We start from the raw sequence: 18,439 nt of genomic DNA, 5'->3' as shown, positions 1-18,439 counted from the left end.
CCTCACTACTTGGCCCGGGAATCGCCGTCTGCACCCCCCTGCCCTGCATGCCCCCCAGCACTCCTTCCTCACTGCGGCGGTTACCAAACCTCGAAAGGCACAAACCCATCACGGTCTGGTCGGGCCACTTTCCAGCTGTGGTAGGCACTGGGGACCAGGTTCTACAGGCTTCCCTTCGTGAGGCAGCTTTCTGTACCTAACTGGGGGTCACGGGCTGGGAGTCCCCTATTGTACCCCGGGCTCACTGGGAGTGCAATTCTTTTAAGATATAAGAAAAGCTATTTTTACTTTACCACACCATGATTATTGCTGCAAAGGAAGACAAATCCACAGTAAGTAAGCAGCCTCCGGGACTGGATCCCTGACAAGCACTTGGGTAAGAAGGGAGCTGACAGCTGCTGAGAGCCACGGTGCAGGTCAAAAGACCCGCACTCACGCTCCTCCATCAGGGTCCAGCTCGCTTCCTTCCTTCCTCCTTCCTTCAGTTTCAAATACTACACCTGTGTTCTGTTCTCTTATTCAATGCATTTCTTCACTCAAGATATATTTCGAATGACTAAATCTCGACTCCAGTTTCAGCACCGAGAAGCTCGCCTTCAGTTTCTTCTCTCTCCTCTCGGGGACAGAACCGCAGCACTCCAGGAACAGACTCTCCTCCTGGGGGCCCGCTAAAAGGTCTTCATCTTGTGATTACCTACACAGTGCGCTGGGAGCAGCCCAGCCCGGGAGTCAGGCCTTCTGGATCGTACCTCGACTCGGTTTCGGGCTGGCCGCGTGCCAGAGCCACTCACCCCTTCTGGGCCTCAGTTTCCCTCTCTGCAGAAACGGGGGCTGGAAGACCTAGAAATCGCAGCACTAAGTCTTCAGGTCATTTTGTGACGTTCTCGCTGAAAACATCAGGCTGCATTCCCAGTGACACCTACTGACATTTTCCAGATGTGCTTCCGGTTTTCATCAATTCTGTAAAACGCTTAGTGACTGCTGGGACATTCGGTTGAGGCGAGAGAGAAAGGCAGCCAGGAACAAGGCTGGCTCTGCTCTGACGAGTACCCACGGGGGCACAAAGAGGCAAAGTCGTTAATAATGGCGGTCAGTGTTCTCAGTGCACTACACAGACAAACTCACATGGTCTTCTCCATCACCGTGTGTGAGGTGCACTGCTGGGACTGTCCCCAGTTTAGAGGAGGAAACTGAGGCACGGAGCAGTTGTAAGTTACTGAGGGAGTTACTGCATAGGTAGTAAGCAAGTGGACCCCAGGGTGCACATTTGCCAGGTGCTCTGCCACACTGCCTGGGGGTCTCCTCCAGGCCCTGCCGCCTCCCACGGTCACACTCTGTTGCCTTAACCTGGAGGAGCTCATCCTTAAGGAGGGACTAGAGGTTGGTTAAGTAAAATCCAGGGAATACTCATGTTTGCCCGTCGGGCAGTGGTCTAATTCTCCCGTCCAACCTCTGGGGCGTCTAGCTTGGGTTCCAGCTCTTAAATGCTGGGCACTGGGGCCCCCCAGCGGGGTTGAGTCTGGCTGGCATTAAAGCAAAGAGCAGAAGCCAGCCCCTCCCACAACTCTGTTGGGCTCATTTGGCGCAGGCTTCCCCCTCAGTGCAACGAGCCACTCTCACCATCTTCCCCGCTCCTCCTGTCAGCACTCCTCCCAGGGAGGGTCCCTTTCCTCAGGCCTGTCAGAGGGTCTACCTTCTGGAGGCTCCAGCTGTGTTCTTGGAGTCTTGCAGAAGCTAACAAGTGGTTTCCTAAGGGCATGGGATTCAGGGAGTCTGTTCCTTTTCATTTGCCTCTGGTAAAAAGTAAACCCTGATGCTCAAGCACGGGGTCAGTGTCTGAGAAGCAGACATCATACAGCAGCTTGGGTAAGACCCCTTCCCATCACCTCCTCCAGGCAGAGTTACCGTGAGGTGGGACTTACCGGTTTGTCTGGCAGACCCCGTGATAGGCCTCGATGGCGTCTTCCTGATCTACATGCTTTTCACTGTTAGGCCAACTTGTTCTGGCATTAATGTTCGGCTCCTAGAAGGTCCCAGATTAAAATTACACTCTGGTAACGTAAACAACTGTCATGAAACAACTTCATAAACTTTACATGCAGAGGCATAAAAACAAGTTTTTCGGGTGGTGAGGTGGGGTGCCTGGGTGGCTCAGTCGGTTAAGCGTTCCACTCTTGATCTCAGCTCAGTTCTTGATTTCAGGGTTATGAGTTCAAGCCCTGCGTGGGGCTCCTTGCTGGGCCTGGGGACTACTTACAAAGAAAGAAAAAAAAACCCCAAGCTTTTGGGGAAAAAACAAAGGCCCAGGATGACCTCAAATAAGAGCAGTTAAACCCAGGCAGGAATGTGACTTCCAAAGGCACAGAATGATAAGGCCTGGCTGTAAAAGGCCCTGAATGTGGAATGGTGGTTGGGGGGCCATGGGGATGTTACAGTGTCTCTGGAGGTGACAGCACCCCAAATCCAAAGGCCAGGGTGACAATCTGTCTCAGCATTGATCCTCCACACTCATGACTACCTAGGACTACCTATGTATCCTCCATGTCACCCCTGGGCCATACCTAGAGTGATCCAGGTCCTCTAGGGTCCCTGTCCCCTCCCCCTCCCAGTCTCCACTCTGTCCCAGAAGGTGAAACTATAAAGAATAAATCCTAAGCCAGACTTGCCCCACTGGGGAGGGCTGAGAGGAAAGGCTTTCTCTACCTCAGAATCAAGGTAAACAGCAAGGGGCAAAGCATGAGGTGAAAAACAAGGGCAAGGGGGCTGCTCAGGCCATGGCTCTTGCTTCTCTAATTCTCTGCCTTGTTCTTTTTGAACCTATTCATACTGAGTAACTTAAGAAGATTCCAGAAATTTCCAGCAAAGTCAGCCATGAAAGGTCACGCTGAAAGGGCAGCAAGTATCTTGCTTTACCCTTAGGGGAGAGACCCCTAGAGCAGGAGAGTTTGCTCTTTTAGGTTAAAGGTTCTCGCGGGTAAAGCCATGTAAGAAAAACCCCGCCTGTATTACCACCGAGGGTCACCCCCTCACCAGCCCGGCTGGGGGCTGCCGAATCGTTACCGTGCTCTTGCCGGCAAGTCGGCGCTGGTCGGCGCTGACGATCTGGGTCCTCAGGATGAGCACCTCCTCCTTGCGAACCTCCAGCTCCTCATTGGCCAGCTTGAGCTGGTTCAGCAGCAGGTGGTAGCTGTCCGGGGAGCCGTGGGTGGAGTTGTTCTGGGTGGCTTGGTCGGCCACCGCTTTCCTCAGCTCATTCAGGTCATTCTTCAGCTTCTTGTTTTCCGACTCCAGCTCTTGCCTCTGGAAGACAGCCCAAGCGACACACTCCCTTTCTCCCTGGACCTCAGTTGGGGATGGGGGTCTCCCCATGCCGTCTTCCCCCTCCACCTTCCTTAACCAACCTGCCCTGACTCCCATGAAGCGAACAGCAGCCTTCTGGTTTTAACAAGAACACGCACCGTGAATGTTCTGACCGGCGAAAGGCCAGTAGTTAAAACTGGATTTGAACCCACAGCCCTAAGTTACTGGCGTGAAGCATCGCACACAAGGCCTCTATGATAGCATTCCCTGAAGTGACTGACAGTGTTCATATTTCTAAGTGTACTTGGCCATGAAACCCCTACCTACCTTCATGGAAATGTCAGCTTAATTTTACAGAACATGCTTTTAACACTGGACTTCCTAGAACCTTAATACACTAATGCAATTGGTGACTTTCCAGAGAGCATATAGACTGCAGGATTTCCTAAACTTATCTCTCAAGAGATCACTGTCCACCTCCCCCCCCCCCCCCCCCCATTCTAAGGAGCACCACGTGGACTAAAGTTTTGGAGTATATTTCGGAGTATACCAGGAACACTCTTTTGTTGGTTGGGTCACGTGGAAAGCCACCAACAGTCAATGCCAGTGGAAGAAAAACCACTTGTGTATAGAGTAAAAAATACCACTGAAATTCAACTTTAGGATGTATTTTGAGTTTTCTGGGCATAACATTTAACTTGGTGTTGGACAAAGTCAGACCATATATAGTTTGATAATCACACGTATAATGCTTTTAAGGTCTTGCTGTATATGGGATTCAAAATTTCCCAACTCCAACTGCCGGCCCCCCAAAAGTGGATAAGTGGGGGACTGGCTGCAGATTACAGAAGCCACAGAACTAGGAGACCATATAAAAAAACAATGTTTTCTGAACAAGGACAAGAGAACAGAGCTGAGAAGGCTCACAATAAATTTAGAGACCCTGTCAGGACTAGCACCCAGGATTCCCGATGCCTGGTCCAAGGAGTCTCACCTTCCAGCCCCCCTACATCACATCAGGCCTCTTTGAGCAATGCTCTGCATGTGTGGTGGGCCTGCGGACCCCCCCAGTCCCTCTCATCCACAGCGGGGATGTCTAAGCCTGGAGCCCAGTACCCAAATGGTGTGCTTCTAGCCCCTTCATGCACTAGAGAAGGATCAGGACCATTTCTAAAACTCTGGCAGGGGGAATTCAGAGTATCAGCAAAAACCACTACTCATGGGGGGCGGGGGTCCTCCTGCAGTTGCCTCATCTCCCCCCGTGCACTTGTGGGCAGGTTTTCCAAACCCGGTTTGCTGAGGATTGGGTCAGAAAAGATGGCTCAGTAGCCAGGTGTGTAGACTCGCCATCTGCTCAGACCACGTCTACACTCTGAGAGGGCACTGTTGACCTCCCGCCCTCCATGCCCTCGGAAAGCAGCGGCCCGCTAGATATGGGTTGGCAAAAAGCCCCATTTTTCCTCCTTTCCCTCAAGGTCTGGGTCTGTTAAGTGAGAAGCATCGCAGCCAGCCTCCCCAGCATTGGTCTCTTGCAAACCCAGGGGTCCCCAGGGCCAGCCTCTGGGACAAGGGGAACAGGTTGAGCCCAGTCTCACCAGAGACAACGAAGGGAAACCAGGTCTTGTAACCTCAGAACCCTGGCCCAACAGAGCAGAGGGGTCATGGAGCTTCAAGAGTTTGGGACAAGTATTAGTTGAGGTCTCCGTGAGCCCAGCCCTGTGCTGGCAGTGTGATGCAGCCTACAGGACCCGGAGGAGCACCTTCCTCAGGGGGCAGCTGAGAGAAGGGGAGCTTTTGAGCAGATTGTGAGATGGGAGCCCTGGGAGCAGCACTCTGTGCTGGAGTAGAGCAGTGGTTCTCAGGGTGGCGTGGGTAACAGAAACCTCATGAGGGCGGGTGAAAACCAATGGATATGTCAGGGCTGGGCTGGGCATTTGCCTTTCTAGCATGTCTGCAGTGATGCCGTTCCTAGACCACTCTTGGAGACCCACTGGGCTAGACTGTCTTATCGGTTCTAATGCAGCCTAACAAGTTCGCATGCTCGGGGACGGCTGTGGAAGAATGGCATGCGGAAGGCCCGTACCACAGGCATCTACCACCAACACCCTCGCAGTGCTCTGAAGCTTTTAAGTATCACACGAGAAAAATAAGTCCGATCAATAATTCCGAAAAGAAAGCCCCCACACTTCTGTGGCTCCTGTTGTTCAAAAAGCCACGGGCACGATTCTGGGCTGTTCTCCTGGGGTAATGAAGCTGTTGCCAGAGACTTCCATGGTCCTACGAGTGCAGCCAGACTGACCACAGCAGAATGGATAAATTCCCAATTCCCAAGTCTCTGGGAATGGGAGGGGCGGTGGGGGAGTGCTCTGACGCCCCTTTTCTGTACATTCCCTCCTGGCCCCAGAGCCTAATCCTCCATCACTATAGTCAACATAGGCCTGCTTGCCCTGGGACCTTCCACTCTCTGACCTCCCAGCTCTCATCCGGCCAGCCCTGGGTGCATGGGGACATCTCTCCATGCAGGTCTAGATCATTTTTCAAAGTGAATTCATCCCACTGGTCACCTACGACTTTAACTGGAACTCTATCAGGTAGGTAAAGACATATGTGACATAACAAATACATATGTGGTTCTGGCCCTGGTTCCTGGCCCAGAGCTTCGAAAACTCTTGTGATTCCTACTGATAGAGATGAGAGGAATGGCTTTCATTATATTTGGTCTCAGGGCCTGGGTCCGGACTCAGGGATGCTAAAACCCTTGGCATTTCTTCTAAGTCCTAATAAGCCCCTTTCAGCCCCACTGAGTTGATGCCAGCCACCAGGGGAACCAGCCCTGAGAGCACTGCAGCTTACCGCCCCACCCCAACAAACGCCCTGAAAGGGAAAGAGGAGGGCTGGAGATCAAGCTAAAAACACCCAAGGCCAATAATTTTATCACTTGTGGCTGTGTAACGGAACCACCACAGAACCCTGAGCAAGGAATTTGGAGGGCTTTGGGCTGGCGAGCACAGGGAGCTGGTGGGGGGTGGAGATGGCCTGTGAGATGGCCTGTGAGCTCTGTGCCCCTCCTCATACACCTTGCGTCTCTTCCATTTGGCTGTTGCTGAGCTGTATCCTTTATAATCAACCAATAATAGTACATAAAATGCTCTCCTGAGTTCTGTGGGCTGTACTGACATATGGTCAAACTTGGGAAGGGGGTTATGGGATCCTCCGATTTGTAGCCAAGTTAGACAGAAGTGTGGGTCACCTGGGGACCCACCCATCTGATTGGCATCTGAAGCGGTGGCTGTCTTGTGGGACTGAGCCCCTAACCAGTGGGGTCTGTGCTAACTCCAGGGAGCCAACACCTCGTTGGTGTTTCCTATGAGCACAGACTATAGCTGCTTGTGGTGAATACACATTTCCTCCAATACGAGAGGAAGAGACCCAAGGGGGCCTGGTGTGCTGACGGCTCCACTAGAGAACAGACTCTGTCATCCATCCTCCGCAGGGGAGAGTTCGAGGACCTCGTGTGCTGACAGTCTTACCTTCAGACTATTGTAGGCTAGATCTGCATTCTGGTCCAAGTCTAGGTCACTCTTCGCTTGCTCCCCCTGCACAGATGAGGAGACAGCAGGTGAGCCCGGACCACAGGCAGGGTTCCGCAGGCGTGTTTCCACCTTTGGTCCCTGGGCTTGTTTGCACAAGTGCCCATACCCGCTGCCCCTGCCACCCAGCAGGACCACCTCCTTCCCACCTCTAAAACACAGCTTACAGCCCCAGGCCACCAGGAAGCTCTCCACAGATGACCCTTCCGCCGGCCCTCACCCCCTCCATGACTTTATTCATGGGATCCTCATGTATACAAACATGTAAACACTCCGTTGTGGGTCGAATTATGTCCCCACAAAAGAGACGTTGAAGTCCTAACTCCTGGTCCCTGTGAATGTAATGTGATTTAAAATGGGGTCGTTATAGATCAAATCAAATCAAGATGAGGTCATTAGGACGGGCGCGAAAGTGTCCTCACAGGAAGAGAGAGGGCGCACGCAAGAGCACACGCACGCCACACACACACAGGGAGGAGTGCTGCGTGAAGATGGAGGCAGAGACTGGAGTCATACGGCGCCAAGTCAAGGAACTGGAGCTGAGGCGTACCCAGGGTTTCCAGCAACACCAAATGCTCAGAGAGAGAGGCATGGAACAGATTCTCCCCCAAGGCCTTTAAGACAGTATGGCTCTGCTGAAACCTTCATTTTTGACTTCCGGCCTCCAGAAGCATGAGAGAAGAAAGTTTCTGTTGTTTTGAGCCATCCAGTTTGTGTGACTTTGTTCCAGCAGTGGAGGAAACCAGCACCGTAACACATATGTACTTACTAAGAAGGTTAATCAATAATTTTGTCCTTATTAATGAGATCCAGGAGTTACTTTGGGGTGTTTCGGGATGTGTGTGCACAGGTGTGTTCTGTTTCTCCAGCGCTCCATGTCCCCCTCCAGGAGGGGGTCCAGCAGCTGGCCCCTGCAGCACTCACATGCCTGACACTAAGCTCCGAAGGATGTGGACAGCGGCGCCCGGAACGCTGGCCCATCAGGACTCAAGGAACCAGGACTCCTACGGCAGCTACTGGACTTGAACTGGCAATGAGAAGGGGCAGGAACACCCTCATAAAGGGGGTGCTCAGGGCGATTTCAAGCAGTGGGTGACGGTCCTTAAATAAGATAGGTTTTGGAGCTAAAACCTCACAGTGCTTCACTGGACTATCTGCGCGTTAGCGGCCTTAGGTCCGGGCTAAGGCCATCACCAGCCATGCGTGGATCAGGTGTACCCAGGCAGAGGGCCCGGGCAGAGCACGCTGAGCACCTCCCGAGGATGCTCCCAGATTCAGGGTTGTGGCACTGTCCACTGGGCTCCCTGTCCCCGCAACCTGGGAAAGCCGCTGTCCAGAGTACCAGTCTCTGCCTCGCCTCCCGCCTCAGCAGTGGTCTGGGTCAGCTCTTCACCGGCCGCCCCAGTGAGAGGCCTGCACTTGCGTTCCGTGGAGTGGGGATGTGACGCGTGGCCATGGATCACTGTGGAGTGCGTTTGGTTCCGGGAACATGGAGATCATCTGCAGTCTGGGGGGCTGCGTTAAGGTGGATTGGCAGTTATGTTTCTAAATGGGCAGCCTGTTGGGATCACCCTGGTGGCAAAGGTGACTGTGTCAGGCCTGGGGAAAGGGAGCTGGATGGATGGGAAGCCCAATACAGGGGCAGCCCAGCAGTCATAGAGGCCCCCTCCTCACAGCAGGCTATCACTCCCAAGCTGCCACTATGCCACAACCTATGCCACTCCCAAGGCATAGGTTATAGACATCTCTGTCCCTCCTCCTCCACAGCATGGCCTCTCTCAAGAGGCCACCCCGTGGTGACAAGAGCTGACACCCCATGGCACGTCTCTCCGGGGAAAAGACCCAGTGGCTTAGGATCCCTCTTGCAACCGAAGGCAGATCCAAGAACATGATCTTGGCAAGTTCAGTTTCGGGTGCTCTAGAGGGATTCCAGAACTTCCATCCCTGCTCCACTCTTGCCTTTCTTACTAAACTCTCAAAAACAAGATCCTTCTCCTTAAAGGAAGACCCTCAATTTACATCCAGGGCTGTGTGGCAAGCCTATGTTCTAACTCTTGTTCAGTGATTGCTTTCAAAGAAATGGATTTTTTTAAAAAATTGTGGTACCAAAGAAAAATCCTAAAGCCAAGGTTTTAGAATTATTTGGCATTTCTGTGATGGGTGAAAGTCCAGGGATGGCTGGGTGGGCCGGGGACTTTGAGGTCAGGCACTGTCTGGTGTCGTCGATGTGGGTTTTCATACATTTGACTTGTGCTGCCTGTCAGGGCGGCTTCTCTTCTAATGGACCGAGTCATTGGTAAACCTAAACCTTTCGCTCTCCATTAGGAAGCTAATTGACCTTAGAGACTCAAGTCCACCACAAGATTCACCTCCCCACTCAGGGCTCAGAGCACCCACGAACACGCTAGCAATACAAACCAAGGTCTGTATTACATCTGAAGGGAAAGGAAGCCAGGTGTTACCAAAAGGAGACAGGGTGCAGAGGTAGGAGTGGGGGCAGGGCTGAGATGCAGGAAGGGGGTCAAACCCCACAACGGGCAAATCAGGCCTCAGAACAAAGCACAGGCCTCTGACAAAGCCACCAGGAGGTCAGCTAACGACATGACCCATGTCAGAACCGGTCTTCTACCCCCATCAGAACGGGTCCTTCTACTTCCCAAGACTCGTGCAGCTCCTCCCTCCGTACCAGTGCTCACTTCCATGGGCTCTGTCCACTCCTACAGCACCAGTACACACCCAACCTTGCATGGGTTTGAGCGCTTCCAATGTTATTCTTTCTTTTTCACCCGTGTTATGCCTGGTCCTCCCAACTTGGATCACAAATTCCTTGATGGCTAGGGAGTTTTCCGACATTTTTTGTGTCCTCTCCTTTCATAAGCATTCTGAACACCTGTTGTGAGCACAGCGCTGAGTGCTGAGCAGGGGCCCAGCGGGTCCCGGACAGAGAGGGGACTCGATCCGGGGACACTAAGGGTTCAGGCAATACCCTTTCGAGACCCAAGATACGGATGATCATCCGGGCTGAGGCCAGGGGGTAATCATGGGACAGCAGGGTGAGCGACTGCCAACCTGGGCTTCCCCACCTGAGTGGGGCTAAACTCCAGTCCATGCCAGACTCCACATAAGGGGAGATCACTGTTCTCTGCTAAAATTCAACTGTGGCTTACATTTATACTTGAGTCACACATTCCAGTCCTCTTGGCGAATAGGGGCCAAGGCCACAGCACCTCCCCCACCCCGGGCCCAGCCGCTTTGCCTCTGGAAATCCCTTGCCCTGGGGTACTTGGCAGAGCCTCCTCCTGTCCACCTGGAGTGGTGTGGGGGCACCGGCAGGCAGAGAAAACTCGACAGGACATCAACAGGAGAAGCAGCTCTTCCCTGCTCCCCAATACCCGCAGGACCCCAGCGGTCACAGCCTGAGCCCCGGGAGGACGCGGGGCCACCCTGCAGGCTTGCCGCCCCCGCACGCACCTGCACCTTCCTGCCGTCCTGCTGCTCTCTCTTCTCCAGCTGCACCTGTAGCTTCTTCCGTTCCTGCTCAAGCTCCCGCACTCTCTTCTGCAGCTTCAGGAAGACCGTCATGTCCATGGCCGCCTTTTCCAGGCCAATGTCCTTCGGGGGAACGCAGGGAGCCGGGAAAGAGGTTTCAATAGCACCAGTGCCTTAGGGGACATGCAGCCTGCCTCTCTCTGAGCTGCCTGTCTTCTCTCTCCGCCCAGACATCAATCCACGCCCCAGAGGCAAAGCCAGTGCCAACCAACCATCAGTTCTCCTAGTAAAGTTGGCACTCCAGGCTCATTTTCTGTTTCGATAACATCTGAGTCTTGGCCATTTATATTCCTGTGAGAGCCACTTAAGATAACCGTCATACATTCCCAGAATAGATAAAGACACAGCCATTTTATTTGGAAGTTAAAAGAGCTCGCTTATGGAAACGGTCTCATACCAGAAAAACGGTAAAATGCAGGCTTTAATGCTCCCTGACCAAGAACCGATGCGGTTACCTGTCCCTGAAAATGTGTTGTCTAAACTCCACTTGATGGCACCTTGAGACAGAACCAACGCTGCGGCCACCAGACCCGTTTCTTCTACAGACTGTAGAGCATCAGTTTCCCAGATTTCCCCCCTTTCGATTCAGGCCTGGCTTTGCCCCCTGGGTCCTGTTGTGTGCAGGTGTGTCTGCACGAGCATATCCAGGTGGACTTCTAAAGTCCACGTGCCCACACGGGGGACAATAGAACTTGTTCAACACGCATGTCAGGAGCACACAGAGCTCACTGCTCTGGCTCATCCCAGGAACCAGCCTCAGTCTCCCCGAAGAGTGAAGTCCACCGACGGAAGCCCTTATGTCTACCCAGAAAAGGCCACACGCACACCTAGGTGGCCCGTCTGGAGCTCAAGTGGCTGAAGCCTCCGGGACCCAGACTTAGGCGATCGCAATGGTAAAACCAGGGGCCCCAGTGAGTATGTTTAGGCACTTGCCGGGCATTCATGGCCAGCAGCCTATAAGACAGACCACCTTCTTGTCCCAGGGGCTCCTTTTCCATCCTCCCCACCTTTCCTCTGTCACCCGCTGTCTCTCATCATATGCATCACACGTACCCACAGTTATATTCCAAACGTCCCCTACCACCTGACTGTCCCCTGACTCCACACCCGACAAGCCCCAAGAGGGGCCGTCTCTGGCTGGGTGACTGCTCCTTCTCCAGGGCTCACCCGCGGTGCATGGCACCAAGACGTGCTCAGGGCACATTCGTGTTCGTGACTGTCTCTCCTCCAGCTCTCCCATGTGCTCTGTAAGGTCTCATCTGCTTGTGGATTCTCTTCTCTCCAAATGCCAGAGGAAAAAACTGTGTCTATGCACCCCTGACAAAACCACACACAGGTTACCAAGGCCAGTGAGTTGCACCGTATTTAGAGACAAAGATGTAGTCACTCAGCAAACATGTGTGGCTGCAAATAGTCCAAATAATTCTTCTCTGATTTTGATCCGCTTCTCGGTCAGAGAAAAAAAAAAATTCTTGCATATGTATGGATATTCTGTATGTGCTGTGATACTAAATAGGGACGATAATCTCTATTTTAATGACTATGCTGTCCCTTCTTCTTTTTTTTAATTTGAGAGGGAGAGAGGCACACAAGGAGAGGGAGAGAGAGAGAGAACCTCAAGTAGATTCCACCCCTGGCACGGAGCCAGACACGGGGCTTGATCTCAGACTGAGCCCCCCAAGTGCCCCAAAGCTGTTCCTTCTTAAGCCAGCTGCTTTGCCTCTCTGCCATGGGTTCTCAGTTTTACAAGAGTGACAACCACGGATGTACCTTCTTTCTTTCTTCCTGGGTAGTGGGTAAGGGGAACAGTAATGTATCCCTTTGCACAGTAAATATCAACTCCAAGGTCCTGTAAATGCGCTGCAGGCCAAGTGATGCCTCCACCAGTAAGAAGCCCCAGCCAGCAGCAGAGGAAGTCCCCGTACAGCTGGGAAACCTCACACTTTGCCTCCCCCTGCCCCCCGCCCCCTCCCAGAGCAGCCGTTGTCCTGCCTTACTCACCTCCACCTGCTGAAGGGCGTCCTCTGTGTCTCCGACCTCAGATGTGGAGATGGAGGGGTAATTGGAGTCAGACTCTAAGCTACTTTGGTTTGATGGGTTCCGCCTGTGGCCTGGGGTTTGCTGTTGAAGGAGAAAAAAGGGAGTGCTCATAATGAACTAATGTTAACGAGAATGGTTCCTTTTCAAAGGCCAGTAGATCCTAGAATTGGACTTTTGCCTTACTTGCCAACAAGAACAGGTATCCCTGTTTCTGGGAACAATAGCTAAATGGAGCCATTCCCACACAAACTTCACTGAAGTCCATCTAGCCAACAAAATGACCATGAGAAGGGAACCCCGTGGCAGGACGGAACTCCCTAATGAGTCTCCTCATGACATCCAAATCCCTGACACTGGCCAATTTCTCTGAAGGTCCTGTGGAAACAACCCGTATCTCCTGGTCTTGCCCTGAAAGTGCAAACACACCATCCTGTCATTGGTCCCCACCCTCTGCCCCGGAAAAGAATGTTACAGACCTGCCCCCAATTGGCTCATACTGCTACTTGTGCTCCCCCAATTTTATGAAAATAGTAATCATATTAGAAATAGAGGTTACCATTTATACTGTTCATTTTAAAAATACTTTTTCCCCCCTTGCATATGATTTGGCTTTGAGAGTAAAAACTGATCTTGGTCAGAAAATTCTGTATTTATATATGTTCCTATTTAGTTTCTCTTCCTGGTTTCTATGCAATTAACTTATCAATCTTGTCTGAAGACGCATTTTTGGAAGGAATGTTTACATGAGGTAAAAAAGAAGGATAAATCCTGAAATCGGACATTTCTACGTCTACTACATTTCATCTAAGATTGGGAAAAACAATCAGACCCTGGGGGTCTCTCTGCAGTACACGCCACGGATGCAGAGGTCAGAACTCGCCCCCACACTGTCACTGTTTCAACTCAGGAATTCCCCAGAACAGGGAGCAAGACAGCATACGCCTGGGTGGGATTTTCCTTAGGCTCCTGAGAACTCAGTAAGACCGCAAAGCAGGGAAAGGAGCCCTTCCTGGGAACGATCACCTGGCCCCGTTACTTCCATGCATGGCAACTCTCAGCAGGAAGGGGAAGGACAGGGCCAGCGTGGTGGCCCGACGGCAGTGCCGGGGCCAGCCTGTGCAAGAATGGGGTAGAGTGTCAGAAGCAGAACCGGCTTAGGGCCGGGACCAGGGCCAGGACTGCCCTCCTTGCCTTGATGATGCTCATCTCATCCCGGAGGTTGTCGTATCTCTGCTCCAGCCGCGAATATTCCTTCACAAGGTTCTGGTACCGGGAGCGCTCCTCCTCTAGCTCTCTCTTCATCAGATTCTCCTTGACAGAATTTTGGGCAAATTCATCTGGAAAGCAAGCACACTAAGCTGCAGTTTGGCTTTCTGAACGGATTCCTCTCACACGTGTTGATTGACTCGTGCTTTCTGATTCATCTCTTTTTAAAAGGCTGCCCATGATGAGCTCCTTTTATGGACCCCTGATGCCTTTATCCAGCAACCTCACCCACTGCAGAGCAAAGGGCCGCTGCTTCTGGTGGCGTAAGTCCTCAGAGAAGGGGAGAGCCCACCCTGCTTTCGGGAAAGTGCGGGAGAAGCAGGCAGCCTACATGATATCCCTTCACTTAACACCAGCTTCTCCCCTGGGACCACTATCCTGGCAGCGGCTGGCACTGTCCCTGGGAGAACCCAGGCTTTGTCCCCCAGTTTTGTCCCCATTCCTGATCTTCCGTGTTCTTGAAGTGTATGGAGACTGAAGAAGGGAAGGCAAATAGATCAATAGAGATGGGCTTTCCCCCCACCCAAACTTATTATTTATACCAGTAGAAAGAAATCATTTTAAAGGGGAAATTTAAAAGTTTAAGTTTTCAAAGAGATCTCAGGGTTCGGGTGGGGGACAGACCTAAGGATGGGAGAAGGTGGATGACATGCTTAAGGAACCCACTGAGCCAGGCAAGGACTGGGGTCTGCAGAAACCCACTGTTTCTCATAGGTCAGACGGCAGGCACATGGGGGTCGATGGTGGTGCGAGGTTTGCTGGGATCAGACCCCTGATTTCTGTTGCAGCAACATTAACAGAAGAAATCACAATGTGCATTATGGACGTTATAGTTAAAATCAGCAATAATGAGCTTTAGGTGCTCATTATGGGTCAAGCATCAAGCTAAGTGCTTCAGACGTCTGAGGTCTGTACTTTTATGTCCATTTCGCAGATGAAGAAATGGAGGACTGCAGTTATTAAGGGACTTGCTCAAAGCCTGGCAGTCACATATGGTAGTCATTCTTCAAGCGCAGACCCCCAGGGCTCCAAAGCCCATGCACTACTTCGTCCATCATGTGCACATCTCACCGCATTCAACTCTTGAATCCAAGAGTCACAGCAGTGTCATGAAGACCACCCTTCTTTCATATGCATTAAAGCCTTTCCTCCAGTGCACCATCTTGACCGTGTCCTTGCTAAGAGTCTTTGGGGGAAACATCAGCGTGGAAAAGAAATTGAACTCCCAAAGGAAAAATCAAGCACTTTGCACTTACCTTTCACTTGGCACAGGATTTGGTTGTTCAGCTGTTCTTTCTCATCTTTTAAGAGAGCGTTTTCTTGCTCCAGGACTGCAACTTGCTGAAAGGGAGAGCACCAGGAGAAAATGTTTGCCCAGTGCAGCTGAGCAAAGGAAAGTCTCCTTTTGAGAGGTCTGAAGTTCACCTGGTATGTTTAAATGCTCTTTTTAAGAAATTCAAGTCAGCTGATATAAACGGCCAACAGACACATGAAAAAATGCTCCATATCACTTGTCCTCAGCGAAATACAAATCAAAACCACAATGAAATGCCACCCTACACCAGTTAGAATGGCTAAATTTATCAAGGCAGGAAACAACAAATGTTGGCAAGGATGTGGAGAAAGGGGAACCCTCCTACATTGTGGTGGGAATGCAAGCTGGTGCAGTCACTCTGGAAAACACTGTGGAGGTTCCTCAAGACCTTAAAAACAGAGCTACCCTATGTCCCAGCAATTGCACTATTGGGTATTTACCCCAAAGATACAGATGTAGTGAAAAGAAGGGGCACCTGCACCCCAATGTTCATAGCAGCAATGTCCACAACAGCCAGACTGTGGAAGGAGCCGAAATGTCCTCCTTCAACAGATGAATGGATAAAAATGTGGTCCATATATACAATGGAATATTACTCAGCCGTCAGAAAGGATGAATACCCACCATTTGCATCGACATGGAGAACTGGAGGGGATTGTGCTAAGTGAAATAAGTCAAGCAGAGAAACACAGTTATCATATGGTCTCACTCACATGTAGAATATAAGGAATAGTGCAGAGGACCATAGGGGAAGGGAGGGAAACCTGAATGAGAAGCAATCAGAGAGGGAGACAAACCATGAGAGACTCTTGACTCTGGGAAACAAACTGAGGGTTACAGAGCGGGGAGATGGGTGGGGGGACAGGGTAACTGGGTGATGAGCATGAAGGAGGGCACGTGATGGGATGAACACTGGGTGTTATACACAACTGGTGAAATTACTGAACATTACAATCTAAAACTAATGATGTACTATATGCTGGCTAATTGAATTTAAATGAAAAAGAAAAAAAGAAAATCAAGTCAGCCAAAACTGCTTTCATTTCGAGGGGAAAAACAGACGGAAAGAAAAATCCCATTACAATAAGACAGATGAGCTCCCCACTCTTTATGGTCTTCCAGGGCGCACAAAAAAACCTCATGAAAAGTCAGCACCATGCTCACATGTTGTGTGCAGGAACTGACGATAATAGGCTTTCACCTCCTGTGTTTGATTGCTTGTCTTGGTAAATTTTGAGCTCTCAAGTCTGAGTGTCAGGAGAGCCCAGAGCTCGCAATGACGCATCATCTCCGGCCTTCATCCCACTTGCCCTCGCCTGTCTCACGGGGCCAGCACACAACCTGGGTGCTGCAGAAGGAAAGGGAGCTCTAGTGTTTAGCTTCTTCCTGAGAACCCCAAAGGAAGCATGAAGTGAACAGAATTGAAAATGGCACAGGAAGAAGATAGTAATTAAAGAAAAATCCTCGTCTGCTCATAGAATGAAGAATTAAAACCACGTGTGGCCAAGCTTTTTAAAAAATGAAAATTTGTGGCTATTCAGGATCAGGGCAAGTATTTGTATAGATTTAAAAATGGAACAATGCAGACATGTTCCAGGAGAACTAGAAATTATTAGTTGTCATCCAGGAGAAGGGGAAACGGGTCCATCTCTTTGGTAACATGGGCGTTCAAGTGCAATGGCGCCACCTCTGCATTTTCTCTCAGGACCCCCCAGGGACCCACTTTGCAAAAGGGCACTGAGTTGTTTTCCCCACCAAGATTGCATCCCTGCCTTCATGACAGAGGCAAGGAGGTGAGCGCTGCAGAAACTGGACGGGAAGAGGAGGAGGAACATGTACCCTCATTTCAGGCATCCAGACTTGAGTCCTACTTCCCCGGAGGTCCTCTGAACCACCGCCGAGTCAGCAGAAAAAAGACCCCTGTGATCACACCACCATCAAAGCACAGCAGGTCTGGCCAATGGCAAAGACCAGGAGCTTCTCAGCCACAGAGCACTCCCTCTCCACACCGCAGCCCGCCCCCCACCCCGTGACATGGATATGGAAAGGGCATCCGTAGAAACCCACGACATTAGACTTTATGGTGAAACATAGACTTTCTTTTGCATCCATGGTCAGGACAAACACGAGGATGCTTGCTCTTGATGAAACCAGTCAACGCTGTACTAGAGATTCTAGACAGGCAACTGAAGAAGAAAATCAGTTCAATGAGGACAGAATAGTCTTCTCAACAAATGGCTAGGACAACTGGATGTCCACACACAAAACAAAATTGGACTCCTACCTCACAGTATATACAAAAACAAGCTGATATTGTATCAAAGACCTAAATGTAAGGGTTAAAACTATAAAACTCTTGGCAGAGAACATAGAAGCAAATCCCTGTGACCTGGGATTAGTCAATGGTTTCTTAATACAACACCAAATGCATAAGCAACCAAAGAAAAAAACATTTAAGTTGGAACTCATCCCAATTAGGAACTTCCATGCTTCAAAGGATACTATCAAAGGCAAAGGGCAACCCAAGTATGAGAGTAGATATTTGTAAATTATTTATCTGAGGTGGGACTTGGACCTGAATATGCAGAGTATTTACAACTCAACAGAGAAAAAGAAATCCAATCAAAAAATGGGGGGAAATTGAATAGACACTTTTTTATGTGGTCAATAAGCATGCGACAAAAATGTTCAACGTCATTAGGGAAAGGCAAACCAAGGTCATAATGATCTATCACCTCACGTATACCACGATGTTAGGATACTACAAGAGAATTACAGGTGTTGGTGAGAATGTGGAGAAACCCGAATTCTCGTCTCCCCCTGAGGCAACAGGAACCAGTGCAGCAGCTTTGGAAGCTCCTCGAAAGTTGCATTTTAACTCTAGTAAGACCAACCATTCCCTTCCTAGGTTTCCAGGAGGAAGGAAAACCCATATCCACACAAGAACATGTACACCGATGGCTGCAGGAGCATTATTCAAAAGGGCCAAAGAGTGGAAACAGTTCAAATGTCCATCAATGAACCAATGAACAAACTATGGCAGGTCCCAGTGATGAAATACTTTTTAGCAATAAAGAGAAATAAAGGGGCACCTGGGTGGCTCGGTCGTTAAGCATCTGCCCTTGGCTCAGGTCATGATCCCGGGGTCCTGGGATTAAGCCCCGCAATCACAATCGGGCTCTCTGCTCTCTCCCACTCCCCCTGCTTGTGTTCTCTTCACTATCTCTGTGTCAAATAAATAAAATCTTTTTAAAAAAATAAAGAGAAATAAAGTACTGGTCCATGCTACAACACAGATTAATCCTGAAAACATGATGCTCAGTGAACAAGGCCAGTCACAAAAGTCACGTATGGTATGATTCCATTTATATGCAATTTA

At 50.6% G+C, this 18,439-nt stretch overlaps 1 protein-coding gene across 4 annotated transcripts in view; it reads right to left on the bottom strand.

Annotated features, from left to right (window-relative positions):
• MYO5B (myosin VB) overlaps positions 1–18,439 on the bottom strand; it is a 342,886-nt gene that overhangs the window by 26,549 nt on the left and 297,898 nt on the right. For all 4 annotated transcript variants that reach the window (XM_032882535.1, XM_032882534.1, XM_032882532.1 and 1 more), the window contains exons 23-29: positions 15,002–15,086; positions 13,671–13,816; positions 12,441–12,560; positions 10,362–10,502; positions 6,831–6,896; positions 3,061–3,300; positions 1,923–2,023 (exon numbers count right to left, since the gene is read on the bottom strand). In XM_032882535.1, coding sequence (XP_032738426.1) covers positions 1,923–2,023; positions 3,061–3,300; positions 6,831–6,896; positions 10,362–10,502; positions 12,441–12,560; positions 13,671–13,816; positions 15,002–15,086 — 899 coding nt within the window. The remainder of the gene's footprint in view (positions 1–1,922; positions 2,024–3,060; positions 3,301–6,830; positions 6,897–10,361; positions 10,503–12,440; positions 12,561–13,670; positions 13,817–15,001; positions 15,087–18,439) is intronic.

The sequence above is a fragment of the Lontra canadensis genome, unplaced genomic scaffold, assembly GCF_010015895.1.
Source record: "Lontra canadensis isolate GAN:19392208 unplaced genomic scaffold, GSC_riverotter_1.0 scaffold82, whole genome shotgun sequence".
Lineage (NCBI taxonomy): Eukaryota > Metazoa > Chordata > Mammalia > Carnivora > Mustelidae > Lontra > Lontra canadensis.
The sequence above is the reverse complement of the archived record's forward strand: the minus strand, read 5'-3'. Positions and strand labels throughout refer to the sequence as shown.